The sequence below is a fragment of the Carcharodon carcharias genome, chromosome 11, assembly GCF_017639515.1.
Source record: "Carcharodon carcharias isolate sCarCar2 chromosome 11, sCarCar2.pri, whole genome shotgun sequence".
In the NCBI taxonomy this organism is placed as follows: Eukaryota; Metazoa; Chordata; class Chondrichthyes; order Lamniformes; family Lamnidae; genus Carcharodon; species Carcharodon carcharias.
In genome coordinates, this window is record NC_054477.1 from 9,997,121 (window position 1) to 10,015,952 (window position 18,832).

General features: G+C 43.4%; 1 protein-coding gene across 1 annotated transcript in view; it reads left to right on the plus strand.

Annotated features, from left to right (window-relative positions):
• rsf1a (remodeling and spacing factor 1a) overlaps positions 1–18,832 on the plus strand; it is a 115,593-nt gene that overhangs the window by 72,108 nt on the left and 24,653 nt on the right. Inside the window, exons 5-12 of the mRNA XM_041198772.1 lie at positions 1,183–1,334; positions 4,908–6,256; positions 9,181–9,366; positions 10,404–10,508; positions 12,090–12,169; positions 13,165–13,219; positions 14,416–14,501; positions 17,506–17,573. Coding sequence (XP_041054706.1) covers positions 1,183–1,334; positions 4,908–6,256; positions 9,181–9,366; positions 10,404–10,508; positions 12,090–12,169; positions 13,165–13,219; positions 14,416–14,501; positions 17,506–17,573 — 2,081 coding nt within the window. The remainder of the gene's footprint in view (positions 1–1,182; positions 1,335–4,907; positions 6,257–9,180; positions 9,367–10,403; positions 10,509–12,089; positions 12,170–13,164; positions 13,220–14,415; positions 14,502–17,505; positions 17,574–18,832) is intronic.

An 18,832-nucleotide genomic window follows, 5' to 3' on the forward strand; every position in this document is an offset into this window, starting at 1 on the left:
ATGAGGAGAGATGAAGGTCTTGAATCTGTGGAATTCTCTTCCCCAGAGAGCAGTGAGGCTAGTGTTGTTGAATATTTTTAAAGCGGAGTTTGATAGATTCTTGATTGACAAGGGAGTCAAATGGTATAGTGGGTAGAGAGGAAAGTAGAAGCCATGATCAGATCAGCCATGATCTTATCATATGGCGGAGCAGTCTCGAGGGGCCGAATGGCCAACTTCTCCTAATTCATATGTTCATATGGATGAGGGGGTTAGGATTCAGGCAGTAGAACTTGGATGAGTTCAAGGTTAAAGAGGGCGGAAGATTGGAGGTCGTGCCAAGAGAACAACAAAGTCTAGAGGGGGAGATGGTGCACTGATGGTCAGAGACCCAGGCTAATGCTCTGGGGACATGGGATCAAATCCCAAACGGCAGCTGGTGGAATTTAAATTCAGTTAATAAATCTGGTATTATAAAGCTAGCCTCAGTAATAGCAGACATGGCAACTACCAATTGTCACAAAAACCCATCTGGTTCATGAATGTATTTTAGAGTAGGCAATCTGCCATCCTTACCTGGTCTGGCCTACATGTGACTCCAGACCCTCAGCAATATGGTTGACTCTTAAATGCCCTCTGAAATGGCCTGGTGGCCTAGCCAGTGACACCCACATCCCATGAAAGAATATTTTTTTACAAAACAAAGGCAAGAATGATCCCAAGTCTCAATTTTGTCCACTCCTTGCTGCCTGCAAGCATGTGCTGCCCCATTATCTGAGGAATTGTGAATGGAGCTGGGCAGTGCAATCATCAGAGAACAGACCCAATTCTGACCTCATGACCGAATCCATGCATGCATTTTCCAGGAGGGACTACTGGAGAAAGATCAAAAGCAGGAATCCTGGCTGATTTTTCTTTCTTTTCCCTTCTCATCCTAGCTTGAGATTGTTTGTTTCTATCATGACTAGCTATTGAAACAACATGAAAATTGGAACATAAGCCTAAACTCATCTGGCCAGAAATCCTGGAAATGACCCAAGAAATGTTTGCTATACAGACATGCAAGGTTTATGCTTCATGGAACACATTGCTATTATCTATTCCTCCACTGACCTGTTTCTCTAAATTTACTGAATGCTCATCAGATTGCTGAATCCACAGCAATATGGTCATGGCGTGTATCCGTGAATCTTTTTTTATCAGGGACCGTAATGAATTGGCTGAAACACTGCAACTGCTGAAAGCTCAGATAGATCCAGCGTTACTAAGCAAGTTTATCCAGGAAGATGGCTCCTCTCACACTAGTCCTACACCTGAAGATGAAGAGAATAAGAAAGAACTTGAACATCTGGAAGGTAACTTTTCTCTACTACAAACATTGACTCGAGCCTGAGATGTATTGAGCACTTGGAAAACATTGTCAGAATTGGATAGAGTCAGCATGGATTTACAAAAGGGAAATCATGCTTGACAAATCTACTGAAATTTTTCAAGGATGTAACTAGTAGAATTGATGAGGGGTAGCCAATGGATGTGGTTCATTTGGGCTTTCAGAAGGCTTTCGACAAAGTCCCACATAAAAGATTAGCGTGTAAAATTAAAGCGCATGGGTTTGGGGGTGGTGTATTGAGATGGATAGAAAACTGGTTGGCAGACAGGAAACAAAGAGTAGGAATAAACGGGTCTTTTTCCGAATGGCAGGCAGTGACTAGTGGGGTACCGCAGGGATCGGTACTGGGACTCCAGCCATTCACAATATTTATTAATGATTTAGATGAGGGAACTAAATGTAATATCTCCAAATTTGCAGATGACACAAAGCTAGGTGGGAGGATGAGCTGTGAGGAGGATGCAGAGATGCTTCAGTGTGATTTGGACAAGCTGAGTGAGTGGGCAAATGCATGGCAGATGCAGTATAATGTGGATAAATGTGAGATTATCCACTTTGGTAGCAAAAACAGGAAGGCAGATTATTACCTGAATGGCTATAAATTGAGAGGGGGGAATGTGCAACAAGACCTGGGTGTCCTTGTACACCAGTCGCTGAAGGTAAGCATGCAGGTGCAGCAGGCGGTAAAGAAGGCAAATGGTATGTTGGCCTTCATAACGAGAGGATTCGAGTACAGAGCAGGGATGTCTTGCTGCAATTATACAGGGCCTTGGTGAGACCAGGCCTGGAATGTTGTGTGGAGATTTGGTCTCCTTATCTGAGAAGGGATGCTCTTGCTATAGAGGGAATGCAGCGAAGGTTTACCTGGCTGACTCCTGGAATGACGGGACTGACATATGAGGAGAGATTGAATTGGTTAGGATTATATTCGCTGGAGTTCAGAAGAATGAAGGGGGATCTGATTGAAACCTATAAAATTCTAACAGGACTAGACCGGGTAGCTGCAGGAAGGATGGTCCTGATGGTGGGGGAGTCCAGAACCAGGAGTCACAGTCTGAGGATGCAGGGTAGACCACTTAGGACTGAGATGAGGAGAAATGTCTTCACCCAGAGAGTGGTGAGCCTGTGGAATTCGCTACCACAGAAAGTAGTTGAGGCCAAAACATTGTATGTTTTCAAGAAGGAGTTAGATATAGCTCTTAGGGTGAAAGGGATCAAAGGATATGGGGAGAAAGTGGGAGCAGGCTATTGAGTTGCATCTAAAACAAAAATAGCTGGAAAAACTCAGCAGGTCTGACAGCATCTGTGGAGAGGAAGACAGAGTTAACGTTTCGAGTCCGTAAGACTCTTCATCAGAACTAAAGAGAAATAAAAATGAGGTGAAACGTAAGCAGTTTAAGGTGGTTGGGACACGTGGAGCTGGATAGAGGGCCAGTGATAGGTGGAGGCAAAGGAGAGATTGCCAAAGATGTCATAAACAAAAGGCCAAACGGGTGTTAACGGTGGTGATATTAGCCAAAGGATGTGCTAATGGTGACATTAAGGGTAGAAAGCAGGATAAGCAAGTGACAGATAGCCCTAGTGGGGGTGGGTGGGGGGAAGGGATCAAAATAGGCTAAAAGGTGGAGATAAAGCAATGGATGGAAATAAATTAAAAAATAATAATAGAAATAGGCTTATTGAGTTGGATGATCAGCCGTGATCATAGTGAATGGCGGAGCAGGCTCAAAGGGCCGGATTGCCGACTCCTATTTTCTATGTTTCTATGTTTCTCCTCAAGTGACCATTTACAATTGTGCTCAGATACCTGCTGTCAGTATCTATGGGAGGGCAGGGCCTCCACTGTTGAATCTCATAGAGTCATACAGGTCTACAGCACAGAAAAAGGCCCTTCGGCCCATCGAATCTGGGCTGGTCAAACAAGTACCTAACTGTTGTGATCCCATTTTCCAGCACTAGGCTGTTGTGATCCCATTTTCATGTATGCCATGACATCGCAAGTGCACATCCAAATACTTCTTAAATGTTATGAGGGTTTTTGTCTCTACCACCCTTTCAGGCAGTGAGTTCCAGATTCCCACCACCCTCTGGGTGAAAAAATTCTTCCTCACATCCCCTCTAAACCTCCTGCTCCTTACCTTAAATCCATGCCCCCTGGTTATTGATAAGACCATAAGACATAGGAGCAGAAATTAGGCCATTCAGCCCATCGAGTCTGCTCTGCTATTCAATCATGGCTGATAAGTTTCTCAACCCCGTTCTCCCGCCTTCTCCCTGTAACCTTTGATCCCCTTACCAATCAAGAACCTATCTATCTCGGTCTTAAATATACTCAATGACCTGGCCTCCACAGCCTTCTGTGGCAATGAATTCCATAGATTCACCATTTTCTGGCTAAAGATCTCTCCACCAAGGGGAAAAGTTCCTTCCTGTCTACCCTATCTATACACCTCAATCATGTCCCCCCTCAATCTCCTCTGCTGCAGGGAAAATAACCCCAGTCTATCCAATCTCTCCTCATAACTAAAACTCTCCAACCCAGGCAACATCATGGTAAATCTCCTCTGCACTCTCTCTAGTGCAATCATACCCTTCCTGTAATGTGCACGCAATACTCTAGCTGTGGCCTAACCAGCATTTTATACAGTTCCAGCATAATCCCTCTGATCTTATATTCTATGCCTCGGCTAATAAAGGCAAGTATCCCATATGCCTTCCTAACCACCTTTATCTACCTGTCCTGCTACCTTAAGGGCCTGGTGAACGTGCACACTGAGGCCCCCCTGATCCTTGGTACTTCCCAGGGTCCTACCATTCATCGTGTATTCCCATGCCTTGTTGGCCTGCCCCAGTGCATCACATCCTCCCTTTGCCTAACATCCCATGCACAAACTTTCCAATGCGGACCATTACAAACAGTTAGGAACAGAAACCTTGACTTGTGCAATTGGAGACAAATGAGCATCTTTATCTTACCATTCCACCTGACCCCAGTTTTAAATGATTGGACTATGCATCTCATCACATTCCCACCCACTCCCAATTAATTCTGGTGTCCAGTGCATCTTAAGTCTCATTTCCCTTCCTTTTATCTGTAGACTGTGCAGGTTTGAGTCTGTTGTATGTTACCTTTCAGTTAACCAACCTCTCATTTAGCTCGAATGGTACTAAGCATCCTGTGCTGCTATTTGGAGAGGAGCATGCTAATCTGAATGTGTCAACATTCTTCCTCAACCAACAGAATTGAACCGTTAACTGTATTCCTCTCCGCAGAAGCTGTCAGACCTGCTGAGTTTTTCCAGCTATTTTTGTTTTTGTTTTTGTTCCAGATTTCCAGCATCTACAGTATTTAGCATCATAAATCAGAGTGGCTTGTTGTGATCTCACCGCTATTTGAGACTTTTCTGCTGGTTGATCATTTCCAAAAGTTAGTTGTATGTGTAGTATTTTTGAGATATTTCTGAGACATGTTGGGGAGTTTTATAAATGCAAGCTTTCTTTCTTTGATTAACACATTTTTAAAACTTTTGAACAGAAGAAATGAAAATGGGCAAGACAGTAGGAGGGCAGCAGAAGGAACCTGAAATGGCCCCCAAGTCAAATCCAGCATCTCCAACCGCGACTATCTCTCCGGAAGATGAGGAAAAAAAGCGGACAATCAAGAAAGAGCAAGATGAAGATGGCTCCAAGGCAGAGCAGACCGTTAAGGTGGAACAGCCTGTGTCAGAAAACACTGACGAGAAAGGTGCAGACACTAAATTGACCAAAGAGAACAGCCTTGAGAAAGTTAGTAAGCTAACTGAAGGAGAAAACATAGCTGCAAAAGTCGAGGTGGTCAGTCTGAAAGGCTCGGGTGATTCCAAAGGTTGCACTGATAAGTTGACATCTGAAGACCGTGAAAAACTGGGAACCTGCATCAAGGTGGAACCTCCTGACGATGTCAAAGAGAAATCCCCGGAAGAGCTCGAAAGGGCCTTGAAGACTGTCAAGCAGGCAAAACTCCCCATGAAAAAGCGTGAAATTAAACTGATGGAGGATTATGACAGCTCGTTAAAGGGGCCCCTCAGCAAATCCATGGCTCCTGTCAAAGAGCCATTGAAAGAAGAATCAAAAGCAGAAGGTGAGACAGTAAAGCAGGTACCCGAGGAGAAGGCGGAGGGAAAGCAACTGATGAATGGCGAGATAGCTGCTGGACCCAAGGTGAACAACCACAAAACTGAAGAGGGAAACGTGGAGGCTTCTGCTGCAGAGAAGGCTGAGCAGAAGTATAAGAACCAGGAGCCTGAACATGCACGCCCAACTAAAGAGGAGGAAAACGGCATCGACAGCTCAAGCAAGCAGGACTCTGATTTGCCACTGAGCCTTAATCGGGAGAATCGTGAAAGCGGAAATAAAGTTGAGGTAAACCAGAACTGCACAGTGAAGGAGAAAGCTGCAGACCACGATCTCCCAGAGCTTGTGAAGCCTACTGAGGAAGCCAGGTCGAAATGTGAGGGTGAGGAGGATTCTTCAAAGAGCTCCCTAGGCACAAAGCTGTCTGACAAGAATACGCCCAATACACCACAGGCAAGTTTGACCAAGGTGGAGGAGGAATGTACAGAGAAGATGCCTGTGAGGAGAACAAGAGCATCATTGAGGCAACAGATGCTGGGGAAGACTTTGGAGGAAGAAGCGCCCCAGAAAGTTGAGCAGGCGGAAGAGAAACAGGAGCCTGAGCCTAATGGGGCAAGGTGCTTAAGGAGATCGCTGAGAATATCCAAACCCACGGTGAAAGTGACGGAAAGCCAGGAGAAGAGAGCGAGCAAGAGAGAAGAAGAACCTGCACCTCCTAGTCCAGATAGGGATGAGAACCAGAAAAAGATGGAGAAAGATTCCAAAGGAGCAAAGGTACAGTGATATGATTGTTTAAAAGTCAAAAAAAATGTTTGTGTTGCTGGCAAGGCTGGATTGCCCTTGAGAAGGTGGTGGTGAGTCCACACCTTGAAAACAAGTGAGGGGCTTACTGAGCCATTTCAAAGGGTAGTTAAGAATCAACCACATTGCTTTGGGTCTGGAGCCACATTTCAGCCAGACCGGGTAAGGATGGCAGATTTCCTTCCCTAAAGGATTTTACTGAACCAGATGGGTTTTTAACAACGATCCTGTAATTTTATGGTCACCGTTACTGATACTAGCTTTTTATTCCAGAATTTAAATCATTGATAAAATTTAGATTTCCCAGTTGCTGTTTTGAGATTTGAGCTTGTCCCCAAAGCATTAATCTAGACCTCTGGGTTACTAGTCCAGTAAGGTAACCACTGTCAACTGTACCAGCCTATGCATTGAGGTAAAAGAGGTAAACAAAAGCAAAACACTTGATAGAAACGTTAGTCCTGCGAAGCAGAGCTTGTACAATATTGCCAAACCAGTCTAGTTGAGAGATTTTAATTGACAACTGGATTATTGTAGTCAACAAAGCTATGGGCTTTTCAAATAAATTGTGCTCCAAAAAGCTTACAGCACAGGGAAGCCCATTTGGCCTGTCATGTCTGTGCCAGCTCTGTGCTAAAACTCTTTCTATCTCATTCCAGTGCCTTGCCTCTTCAAATAGCTGCCCGCTATTCCCTTCATAAGCACATACGTACGGAGTAGGCCACTTGGCACTGACGCTTAATGTACAATAGCCTCTGCCTTCCCTATTTTCTCTGTCAAAATATTCCATGCTCTTAACAATTCTTACCTTAAAGAAGATCCTGACTGACTTACTGGGTGAATGGACTGTATAGGGTGGATGCTATAAGATGAGAGGGTTGATCCTTACTGACTTCACTGATTTCTGCTATGCTGGTAGTTATCCTGCAATCTACAACTTTGTCCTGATGCTCCTGAAATTAGGAAGAAGGTGAGCTCCCCCTCCTGCTGTTGTGATATTTGCTGGAAAAGTGAGGGGAATATTAGGCTTGGATGCATTGGGCTCTAGACTGACGCATGAAAAGCTGGAAAGAAATGTGAAATGATACTGAAGACCATCTCCATGCCATGAGAAAGGCACGGAGGGGAAGTGGAAGAGGGAATAAAATGGAAAGTAGGTCGAAGATAGCTATGGGTGAAGTTGTCAAGAGGTGGGAGACGGTGGCATAGTGGTATTGTCACTGGACTAGCACTCCAGAGACCCAGGGCAATGGTCTTGGGATCCGTGTTCGAATCCCACCACGGCAGATAGTGGATTTGAATTCAATTTTTTAAAAAAAAACCTGGAACTGTTGATTCCCTTTAGGTCCTACGTGTGACTCCAGACTGCAATGTGGTTGACTCTTAAAAATGCCCTCTGAGCAAAGACAATTAGGGGTGGGCAATAAATGCTGGCCATGAATGAATAATTAAAAAAAGAAATAGAAGCAGAAGTAGGCCAATCGGCTCCTCAGGCCTGCCCCCTCCATTCAATAAGATCATGGCTGATCTGATTATGACTTTAACTCCACCTTCCTGCCTGCTCCCCATAACCCTTGACTCCCTTGTCAGTCAAAAATCTGCCTAACTCAGCCTTGAATATATTCAGTGACCCAACGCCCACAGCTCTCTGGGGAAGAGAATTCCACAGATTAATGACCCTCAAAGGTGAGGAGAAATTTTTTCTCAATCTTAAATGGGAGACCCCTAATTTTTAAACCCTAGTTCTAGCCTCCCTCACAAGAGGAAACATCCTCTTGGCATCCACCCTGTCAAGTACCTTCAGGATCTTTTATATGTTTCAGTAAAATCACACCTCATTCTTCTAAACTCTAACAGGTAATGGCATTGTTCTGACTTCTGCAGAATTGGAGCAGCTGATTGTAAAACTAACACTGCAGGCTGTCATTTCTAATGGGTTGGGAATGCAAGGAATCGAGCTCAGCCCTCTGCCCCCATGCAGACCAGCAACATGTATCACGGAAGGTCCACGTGTCGCGATTGTAAAGAACTAATTGAAACATTCTTAAAAATATATTCTCTGCAAACAGGTGTTTATTACAAAGCCCTAGTCATCTTCGAGGTGGCAGCAGACTACCTTTGTGCTGCAAGCTTTGTGATGAAGCTGCTTCCTCAATGCTACCAGATAGGGAGTACAAGTATTTTGACCCTGCGACAGAGGAATGGCCGGTATATGCCCAAGTCAGGGGAGTGTGAGAGAAATAGGAACTGACCCATGTACCTGGCTTCCTTGTCCTTGGGTTTGGAACTTTTTTTCTAATTCTTTGATGGGATGTGGGCTTCACTGGCAACGTCAGCAATTGTTGCCCATCCCTAATTGCACTTGAACTGAATAACTTGCCTGGCCATTTCAGAGGACAGTTAAGAGTTAACCGCATTGCTGTGGACCCGGAGTCACTCTGTATGCCAGGACAGGTAAGGATGGCAGATTTTCTTCCCTAAAAAATATTTCCTTCCTTTTACAGCAATTAATAGTTCTGTGGTCAAAACCGAGACTGGCTTTCAGTTCCAGATTTATTAATTGGATTTAAATTCCACCAGCTGCCATGGTGGGATTTGAACCCTTGTCCCCAGAGCATCAGCCTGGGTCTCTGGAATTCTGGTCCAGTGACTTACTAAAATGCCACCATCTCCTCCATCCAGTGCTTCCTTCTTTGCATGTGATGTGCACTGTTTTCAACTGGAAAGTTAGTGTTTTGTACGTGGGACATTGAATTCTAGGTGTGTGAAGATTGCTTTCAATTCTTCACATTTCTGTTGGACTTCCACAGTGCAGATCCACATGGTGATATGCAACCCAGCACATTGTGAAGAGGTATGACTTAAGGCTTGCTTCTGACAGTCTGCTGTTGACATTACAGCGCAAATGTAAATCCAGCCGGAGAGCCAGATGGACCAAATCAAGGGGCAGACGCAGACCCCAGGAGTCGAGTGAAGAGAGCGAGACTGCCCAAGAAGATGACGAAGGTAGTGAAGAGGAGGAGGAAGGGCCACCAGAAGATGATGAGCCCTGTAAAAAATGTGGCTTATCCAATCACCCTGAATTGGTAGGTCTAACTGGTTAGGGACAGAGTTGGTTTTCTAGCTTGTTCTCTACTTGCTCTGATTCTTTTACTTGTTTTAAGCAGCCACTGACACACTAGACTACATTTCGAAGGCAAGTTCCCAACACAACATTGTACATAACTGGTAATTCAATGAGGGATGAAGTGTCACCAGCATTTTAGACGTAATTTCTCTACGTCCAATCTTGTTAACTCAATCGCCAAAAATGAAAGCTGAAATGAATTATAAATGTCTTGCATATTTATGTTTTTTAATTATGAAAAGATTAATAAATCTGCCGTCGTCTCATGTCCTCAGGTGCATTTCTAACCCGCTTAAATTTGTAGTTTCACCGTGTGTTCTTCAGCCCTTGTGTGAAGCAGGGAGCATTTGTTAGTTTATGTTTGGTCATACCCAATAGGAAAACACCAATGTAGACGCTAACCTAATTAACAAATAAATCTTATCTCTGCCCAACAAAATAATATGTGGAAGTACAGTGCAAAAGCTCCAGGAGTTGGCCCAGGGAAGTTGCAGTCCTGGCCTAAGGAGAAAAAAAGGTTCTCCTACTCCTGACGGCTGTTCAATTGATTTGAACTACAAGCCTATGCTTAGAGGCATCAGGTGAGATCAGCTGTTATGATTACTGCCAAGTTGAATAGCCTTCTAGCCATCATCATTTAGACTCGCACATATCATAGTGACTTGGGCAAAATATAGTTGTCTGTGGATCCTTGCCCAATTAAGATATCAATGTCCTTGGAGTAGAGATGGGTAAACGTCAATGAGATAATTGAATACAAAGATACTGCAGGTGCTGGAAATCTAAAATAAAAACAAAAAATGCTGGAATTACTCAGCAGGTTGGCAACTGTGGAAAGAAACAGAGGTAATGTTCTCAGTTTGATGACGCTTCATCAGAACTTAGATAGAAATGTAAGAGTTACCCTTACATTTACATTGTTCTCCACTTCTGAGGAAAGTAATTGAATATCTGGCCTGAGTTGCTGCTCATTATTTGTATAACTGTTTTGCCTAGATTCTGTTGTGTGACTCCTGTGACAGTGGTTATCATACAGCTTGTCTACGACCTCCATTGATGACGATCCCTGATGGAGAATGGTTCTGCCCACCCTGCCAACATGTAAGCAACTTCTTTTCATACAGGCATTGCTACAGTAAGATTTTAAAATTGGACAATAGCTTGCCTTCAGCCTCTTTCTCTTATTTGTTCCCAGAATGTGGGTGAATGTGGCTTGGTGGCTCGTCTGTCACCTATCCTCTTGTTTCCCTGGGAAGATAATTGGCTTTTGAGCAGTTATTTGAGGACTTGACAGAATAGATTCTGAAAGTCTTGCTTCCTCTGGCTAGGGAGTCGTGTGGTGTTGTATGGTAGGAGTTTAGACGGGAGTTTGGGGATTGCCTAGTCTCCCAAAAGTGTGCTGTTTGAGTTCATAGTCCCGTTAACCATAACTTTCATTTGCAGCAAATATTTAGACATTTGGACCTCCTACAGGAAGTTGGAGCTTCTCCTCCCTCCAGCTCTCTTACCCCTCAGTCATATGATCTGACATAATTATTACATCAGTATTAAGACTGCCTCTGATAACGCTTTACTCTCCATCACCCCCCCCATCTCTTCATGCTCATCATAGTTACGTCCCCCTAAATCACCCCCCCCCCCCAAAACCTCCCCAAGGTCTCCGGGTTGCCTCTCAGGTGCCTTGACCAGTCTCCCTGATCCTGTGGTTTGAAGTTGGGGACATTCTGTACTCTCCCTTCTGTGAGTTTGAGTGATCTTTGCCTGGGTGGCTGTAGAGCTTGTAGGAAGTCTTTCCTCTTTTTCAGGATCAAAGTAGTAAGCCCAAGTTTCTATTGGCTTTCTCTCCAAGGATATTGAGGTGCTTCAATGAGCGGTCATAGTCTCAGGATAAGGAGTCAACCATTTAGAACTGAGATGAGAAATTTCTTCACTTGAGAGGGTTATAAATCTTTAGATTTCTCAACCCCAGAGGGCTGTGCATGCTCAATTGATAGATTTCTGGGCACCATGAGAATCAAGGCACATGGGGATAAGGTGGAAAAGTGGCATTATGTCGAGGATCAAACACATTGAGAAAAGGAGCAAACCTGAGAGGCCATATGATCAACTCCTGCACCTATTTCTTATGTTGTTGTATTCTTAATCCATCTGGCCTATATGTGATTCCACTCATAAGGTTAATCCCTATTTAGTTACAATCAAAAATGGGAGAAGATGTGAACTCTTGAGACACTGAAGAGCAGCAAGGAAGAAGAGATCTCGTAGAGAGGTGACAGTAAATTCTGACACAACTTCAGTTTGAAGCACGAGTAGGGAAAACTGGCAATCTGGCAAAATGAGCATGAATGTCAAGAGGCTATTCTTCTGAACACTATATATGTCGAATAGAAATTGGAGGGGTTCATTATTTAAGAAAACTAGATGTACTTTAAAGGTTTAAGAATGGCAAAGCCAGCATGGGCTGAATGACTTTTCGCACCACAAGAAATGATCTTGTAGTTTTGTTGAAAACTATAGTGATATTAGTGTGCACGTGAAGGGAAAAATGCTGCCTATTTGTCAAAAGGTGTGCTGTCGAATTTGTTAGGTTTTCAGTGTGGCAATAACATATTTATTAGTCATAGCAGGGGGTGGGGGGGTAATATGTGACTGCACTAAATACCCTCTTTTTATTGTCTGCAGAAACTTCTATGTGAAAAGCTAGAAGAACAATTGCAAAATATAGATGTGATGATAAAAAAGAAGGAAAGAGCAGAGAGAAGGTAAAAACAAAAAAAAACCCTGGACTGCATTAACCCACTTCTAGGGGCTTGGGTGGAGTCCTGCTTCTGAAATCAATGAAAAGGAAACTCAGACAGGCGGTACCTCAAACAATTGATTAGCTATCACTTGTATCAAGCTCCCACTGGAATTCAGTTTTGCTCCTTTGGTGTTTCTACTCCAGTCTGCAATCCTGCCTTCGTTTATCTTCTTGTATCTACTGCGGCCATTGTTTTGAATTTTCCTTTCCTATTCCTCTTCAGGCTGCAATTAAGCTTTCCCATCACCCAGCACCACCACCGTCATCTCCCTTGTATTGAGAAGCGGAATTTGGCTCTTCTGTTTGTCCTCAGCACCTTAAAGCACTGGGGGCCTCCTCACGCCCCTCGCTCTGCTTTCTCCTCTGCCCCCAACATGTTTGGCATCCAAATAAATTTTTTAAATTCTCCTGCCGTAATGAGAATGTGAAAGGACGATGGAAGCAGATTCAATCGTAACCTTCAAAAGGGAACTGGATAAACACTTGAAGGGGGAAAGAAATTAAGAGCCGAGGGGAAAGAGAGGTACAGTGAGGCTAATTGGATGCTTGTTTTCAAAAGCTGGCACTGGCAGGATGGGCCGAATGGGGTCCCTGTGCTGTATCAATAAATGATTTTAATTCAATTACCCCTTCATCTTAGTACTCAAGGGAATACAGTACAATCCTAGTTCATGCAATTTTTAAAAAGGTATAGGGGGTAAATAAGAGTGGAAGTACCCTCACAGGTTTGTGGAGTAAAATATTGACGCCATTTCTGTGATTATGCCAACCTTTTGAAAATCTAGCTTGACATCACTGAATTACCTCTTCCTAGTTTTAACTCATCCCTTTTGCCCCTCCCAATCATGACGATGTCCTTCAGTAACTTCTCAGTCTTTGTTTAAGACATGTGCTGGAAATTTTGGTTTTCTGATTTGAAAAGATGTGGGTAAAAATGATGCACTCCCTCTCTTGCAGGAAAGAGAGGCTGGCCTTTGTGGGAATCAATGTGGAAAATATTATTACTCCAAAAGTAAGTATATTTTAAATGCTGAAAGAGACAAGGATTTTAAAAAGCAAAGATTAATTTGACCTCTCGGGGCTATGAAAATGAAGAAATTGCTTCTTACTTAAAAAGAGATTGAATGAAGGTTTATCCATGCCCTTTCACATTTACTTTGAGTCAAACTCTTGATGCTTCAAAATATAAATAAGCACAGCTCAGATGTGAGCAGTCTGAAATGAAACCTTAAAAGCAATTGGAAATGCACATAGGTCAGTCAGCATCTGAAAGAGGAAAGACAAGATGGTTTGAAATGTGAGTTATGACTAAACAATCCTGAACATCCCACCCGAACATTAAACTAATGTTATTTTCCCTTTCAGATGCTGACTCATTTGCCTCTGCATTTTCCAGGTTTATCCCAAGATCTTTGGCTGATTATTGTAATGCTGCATCACTGCATTTTTTTTTTAAAAAATTAGTATCAGCTCCCAGAGGGCCACACCAACAAGAGTTGCCTCCTGCCACAAATGGTGTGCAGATCCGGCGAGGACAAGTTCAAGCTCGGCTGCGATGCTAATTAGCTTACTGATGCTCGCTGTCTAGACTAACCTGAGGGGGTGGGGGTGGGGGGGGTGGGGGGTGTGGTGCGGGGGCAGAGAAATGGATTGGGTGGGGTGAAAAACTGAAACAAAAGGCCAAAATATTGTGACTGACTTCTTGTCCGGTTGTGCTGTACCAAGAGAGTCATGGGGTAGAGAAGTAGTGAGGCAGTGCCCTCCTGGTATAAAATGTATGGTATACAGGTATGTATTTGCAAACTGGGGCATGAAAGAAAAATATTGCAGATGCTGGAAATCTGAATGAAAAACCAGAAAAGGCAGGAAATGTAACAGGTTTGATGGAAGTACCTGGCCATTACCATCTCCTTTTGCCTCTCACCACCTGCAGTTTTCTGCAATTTAATCTTTCCTTTCCTGTCACAGACCTTCCCTTTTGTTCCTCCTCCCTAGCCTCCCCCCCTTTTCCATGCCTCTGTACTTGCATAAAACCTGTTTGATTCTTTTCTAGTTCGGATGAAAGGTCACAGGTGCTGCCTGACCTGCTGAGTATTTTGAGCATTTTATGTTTTTATTTGTGAATTAATTTAATGGGTTTCCGTACCAGTCACATTTTATATTACTAATGTAAAACTCCCTACTGTTTAATACTTGCGTTTCTGTCAGGATTCAGTAACCGAAGAACTTGAAATAAAAGATTTCAAATCTTTGGAAAGGCGATCGGGTCGGACACGGAGATCTATTAATTACAGGTAAGGCTTTGTTTTATTGTGTAAGTGTAATTTACTGTGCAGTGTTCAAAAGAAGAAATGTCAATTATGCATCTTTCTCTCCCTCCCACTTTAGTAGTTAAATGCACATGCTGGTATGGTCCTGATTATAAAGATCAGGGTGATCCTAGATGTTGTTTCTGGTTCTCCGTTCTATGTAAATAAGCCAGCTCTTTCTCCAGTTGAAAGTTGGTGAATGTTGCTTTAGTCAGTTCCTGCTTTACTTCCGTGCCTCCCATTTCATGGCTCTGTTTGGCCACCCACTTCGGTTGGGCCAGAAGGTATGCAACTTTGGTGCCTGGTTTGACGTGCAGCTGAGCATCGGTCAGCACCCTCATTCACCCACCCACACCCCTACCCCAGTCTTCCAATATCTCATTCCCCCCCCACCCAATCACCTTTCCACTAACTTCCACAATCTGCCTCAGCCTACAAGCTACAGTCCTCATACAGTGCATCCCCCTCATCAGTAACTTGTCTCTCTTTTTTGACCTAGCTTTGTAATTTCTAAATCTCTATTTCTAATAAATCTAAATTTAAAAAAAAAAAAAGGCTAGTCTCAGTAATGGTGACCACGAAACCATTATTGTTGGCATAAAAACCCCTCTGGTTCACTAATGTCCTTTAGGGAAGGAAATTAGCCGTCCTTACCCGGTCTGGCCTATATGTGACTGCAGACCCACAGCAATGTGGTTGACTCTTAACTGCCCTCTGAAATGGCCGAGTAAGTCACAAGGTTCAAGGGAAATTAGGGATGGGCACCAAAAGTTGGACTTGCCAGCGACGCCCACATCCCATGAAAGAATAAAGAAAAAAACAATCTATCGTCCTACATATTCCAACCCAGACCTGCTTCAAAAGCCTCTTCAAAACCCATCTTTTTGACCATATGTTCAGTCAACTAAGTTCACAACCGGGCAGATTGATTTTGCTCCTTGGGGTATTTTATCATATAAATGTGCAGTGCAGGTGCACTGTCAAGAAAAGTGAAACATACTGGCCCTGTTTCAGTTATAAATAGATTAGGCCCTCTTATGTCAGGGCAAAAAGTTCCAATCAAAAATATCTCCTTTTTGATTTGGGGAGGGAAGAGGTGTCTGCATTTAAAGTAATAAATAAACATTATCATGTTTAACTTTTTTTAAATATTCATTCATGGGATGTGGGAGTCGTTGGCCGGGCCAGCATTTATTGCCCATCCCTGATTGCCCTTGTTTAGAGGGCATTTGAGAGTCAACCACATTGCCGTGGATGTCGGCCAGGCCAGGTAAGTACGGCAGATTTCCTTCCCTAAAGGACATTAGTGAACCAGATGGGTTTTTACGACAATCGACGATGGTTTTGTAGTCATCATTGAATATTTTATTCCAGATTTTTATTGAATTCAAATTCCACCATCTGCCATGGTGGGATTCGAACTCCGGTCCCCAGAGCAATACCCAGAATGGGTGTCTGAATGCCAGTTCAATGACAATACCACCATGCCACCGCCTAATGTGGAGTTAAACATCGTTTGCTGATTTCAGAGTTTGTGGAATGCATTCAGTTAAAAATAAAAGAGCAGTTGTGTAGCACCAGATAAATTAGTTTTGAAGTGTAGCCACCATTGTTATGCAAGGAAATATGACAGCTAATTTGAGCACAGCAAGGCCCCACAAACAGTGAGATAGATGACCAGCTAATGTGTCTTGGTCGCTTAGATTAAGTGATCAGTGTTTGTCAGGACACCAAGAGAACTCTGTGCTTGAATAGTGCTATGGGATTTTTTACCTCCATATTTAAGTCCCACTCCAGGGCTTGAGCACAAAATCAAGACTGACTATCCAGTGTGTTACTGAGGAAATGCTGTACTGATGGGGGTACCATAATTCAAAAGAAGAGATGTTAAACAGAGGCCCTGTCTGCCCTCTCAGGCAGATATAAAAGATTCCTCAGCCATTATTTCACAGAAGAGCCTGGCCAATATTTATCTCTCAATCAACATCGCAAAAACAGATTAACTGGCCATCATCACATTGCTGTTTGTGGGAGCTTGCTGTGTGCAAATTGACTGCCTCATTTCCTACATTCCAACAGTGACTACGCTTTTTAAAAATTTATTCTTTCATGGGTTGTGGGTGACGCTGGCAAGGTCAGCATGTGCTGTGCATCACTAACTTCCCTTGAATTGTGTCTTGCTCGGCCATTTCAGAGGGCAGTTAAGAGTCAACCACATTGCTGTGGGTCTGGAGTCACATGCAGGCCAGACTGGGTGAGGATGGTAGATTTCCGTCCGTAAAGGGACATCAGTGAACCAGATGGGTTTATGCAACAATCGATGATAGTTTCATGGTCACTAAGACTGAGACTAGCTTTCAATTCAGACTTTCTATTAATTGAATTTAAATTCCACCAGCTGTCATGGTGGGATTTGACCCCATGTCCCCAGAGCGTTAGCCTGGGCCACTGGATCACTAGACCAGTAACATTACCACTATGCCATCATCTCCCTATATCACTAGGACACTTCAAAGTGTACTTCACTGACGGTAAAGCGCTTTGGGATGTCCTGCGATCATGAAAGACATTATATAAATGCAAGTCTTTCTTTATAAAAAAAATGACACCTCCATCAGTGTCTCATTTCTGCACTAGATTGTTGGCATTGATTATGTGTTCAAGTCTACAGAAGGCTTTGAATCAGATGGGAGTGCTGCTGCTACCACTGAGCCAAGCAGGTGCATTTGGCAGTATTGCAGGTTTTCTCAAGGGACGGGAAGGGGACATGTCAGGTTTCCTTAATGGTCACAGCCAGAAATGTCTGGCCATGCCCTTATAATGTGACTTGGGGTCTTTTTTTTTTCCAAAAAATGTCCTACTTTATTGGTGCTGGGGATTGATTTTGCAAACAACGTGTCCCAACCTGAAGCTTTTCTCTGTGTAGCTATAGATTTACGAATGGTCCAAATATTAAACTTCAATGCTGTTCTTTTTTTTAACCCTGCAGGTTTGATGACTTTGATGATGCAATTGATGAAGCTATACATGAAGACATACAGGAAGCAGAGGGCAAAGGTCATTGTCACACGTCAGTCTTTTCACCTCTTGACTCTCTCCTCACTCACATCCTCCGTTCATTACCTTGTGTCAGCAATTTTGTGTCTAAGTTTCCCCTTCTTACCCTTTGCGTGTGAGTAATAAGTGCTGATTTATTTTTGCACCAGATCATCCCTGTTTATACAGCAGTGCGGGTTGGCAAGATTGGGATGCTGAGCACACCCTCGCTTCCTGCATGCACAGATTCTCCAAAGTCGTGACAACATCTTCAACTTAGTTACAAATGTCCAATTTCAGAGCTCCTGCCACAGTTTTAGCAATTGAAAACTGGAATGCAATGACAAAGGAATGTTTGAGGTGTCTCATCCTGTTCCATGCATCCCAGTTGTATCGCAAGTCTCATCATCAGTTACTTGGAGGATGTTCTTCTGTTTGGGAAGTCTAGAGAAAAGGGGAGACTGTAGCATAGTGGTAATATCTCTGGTTTAGTAGTCCAGAGGCCCAGGCTAATGTCATGGTGACATGGGTTCAAATCCCACCATAGCAGCTCGTGGAATTTAAATTCAGTTAATAGAATCTGTAATTGAAAGCTAGTCTCAGTTATGGTAACCATGCAACTGATTCACTAATACCCTTTTAGGGAAGGAAATCTGCGATCCTTGCCCGGTCTGGCCTACATTTGACTCCTATGACTCCAACCACTGCAATGTGGTTGACTCTTGTCAGTGCTCCATGCCAGAGGGCAGCTATCAGTACTGGGGAAAGTGGGGGCTGTACCATTGGGATGGTCTACACCTGAATCGTGCCGAGCTGGTGTCCTTGCAAGCTGCATAACCAGGGAAGTAGAAAGTGATTTAAACTAAATAGTAGGGGCAAGGGATCAAATTTGGGAAGATGTGGTAAAGCAACAAGTAGAGATAAGGCAAGAGAGAAAGGTATTAATATGGGAAATGATAAGCAGAATGTGACAGGAAGGGATAGAGAGTAAGAATCTAAGAGTAAAACAGCAGTTAAGGCTAGAGGTTATAAAAAAGAATAAAAGGACAAAACTGAAAGCTCTGTATCTGAATGCATGTAGCATTCAAAACAAAACATAAACTGAGAGGGCAGATAGAGAAAAATAAGCACGACCTATTTTTTTCATCATGGGATGCGGGTTTCACTGGCTAAGCCAGAATTCATTGCCCACCCCTAATTGCCCTTGAGAAGGTGGTGGTGAACTGCCTTCTTGAATCGCTGCAGTCTCTGTGTAGGTACATCCGCTGTGCTATTAGGGA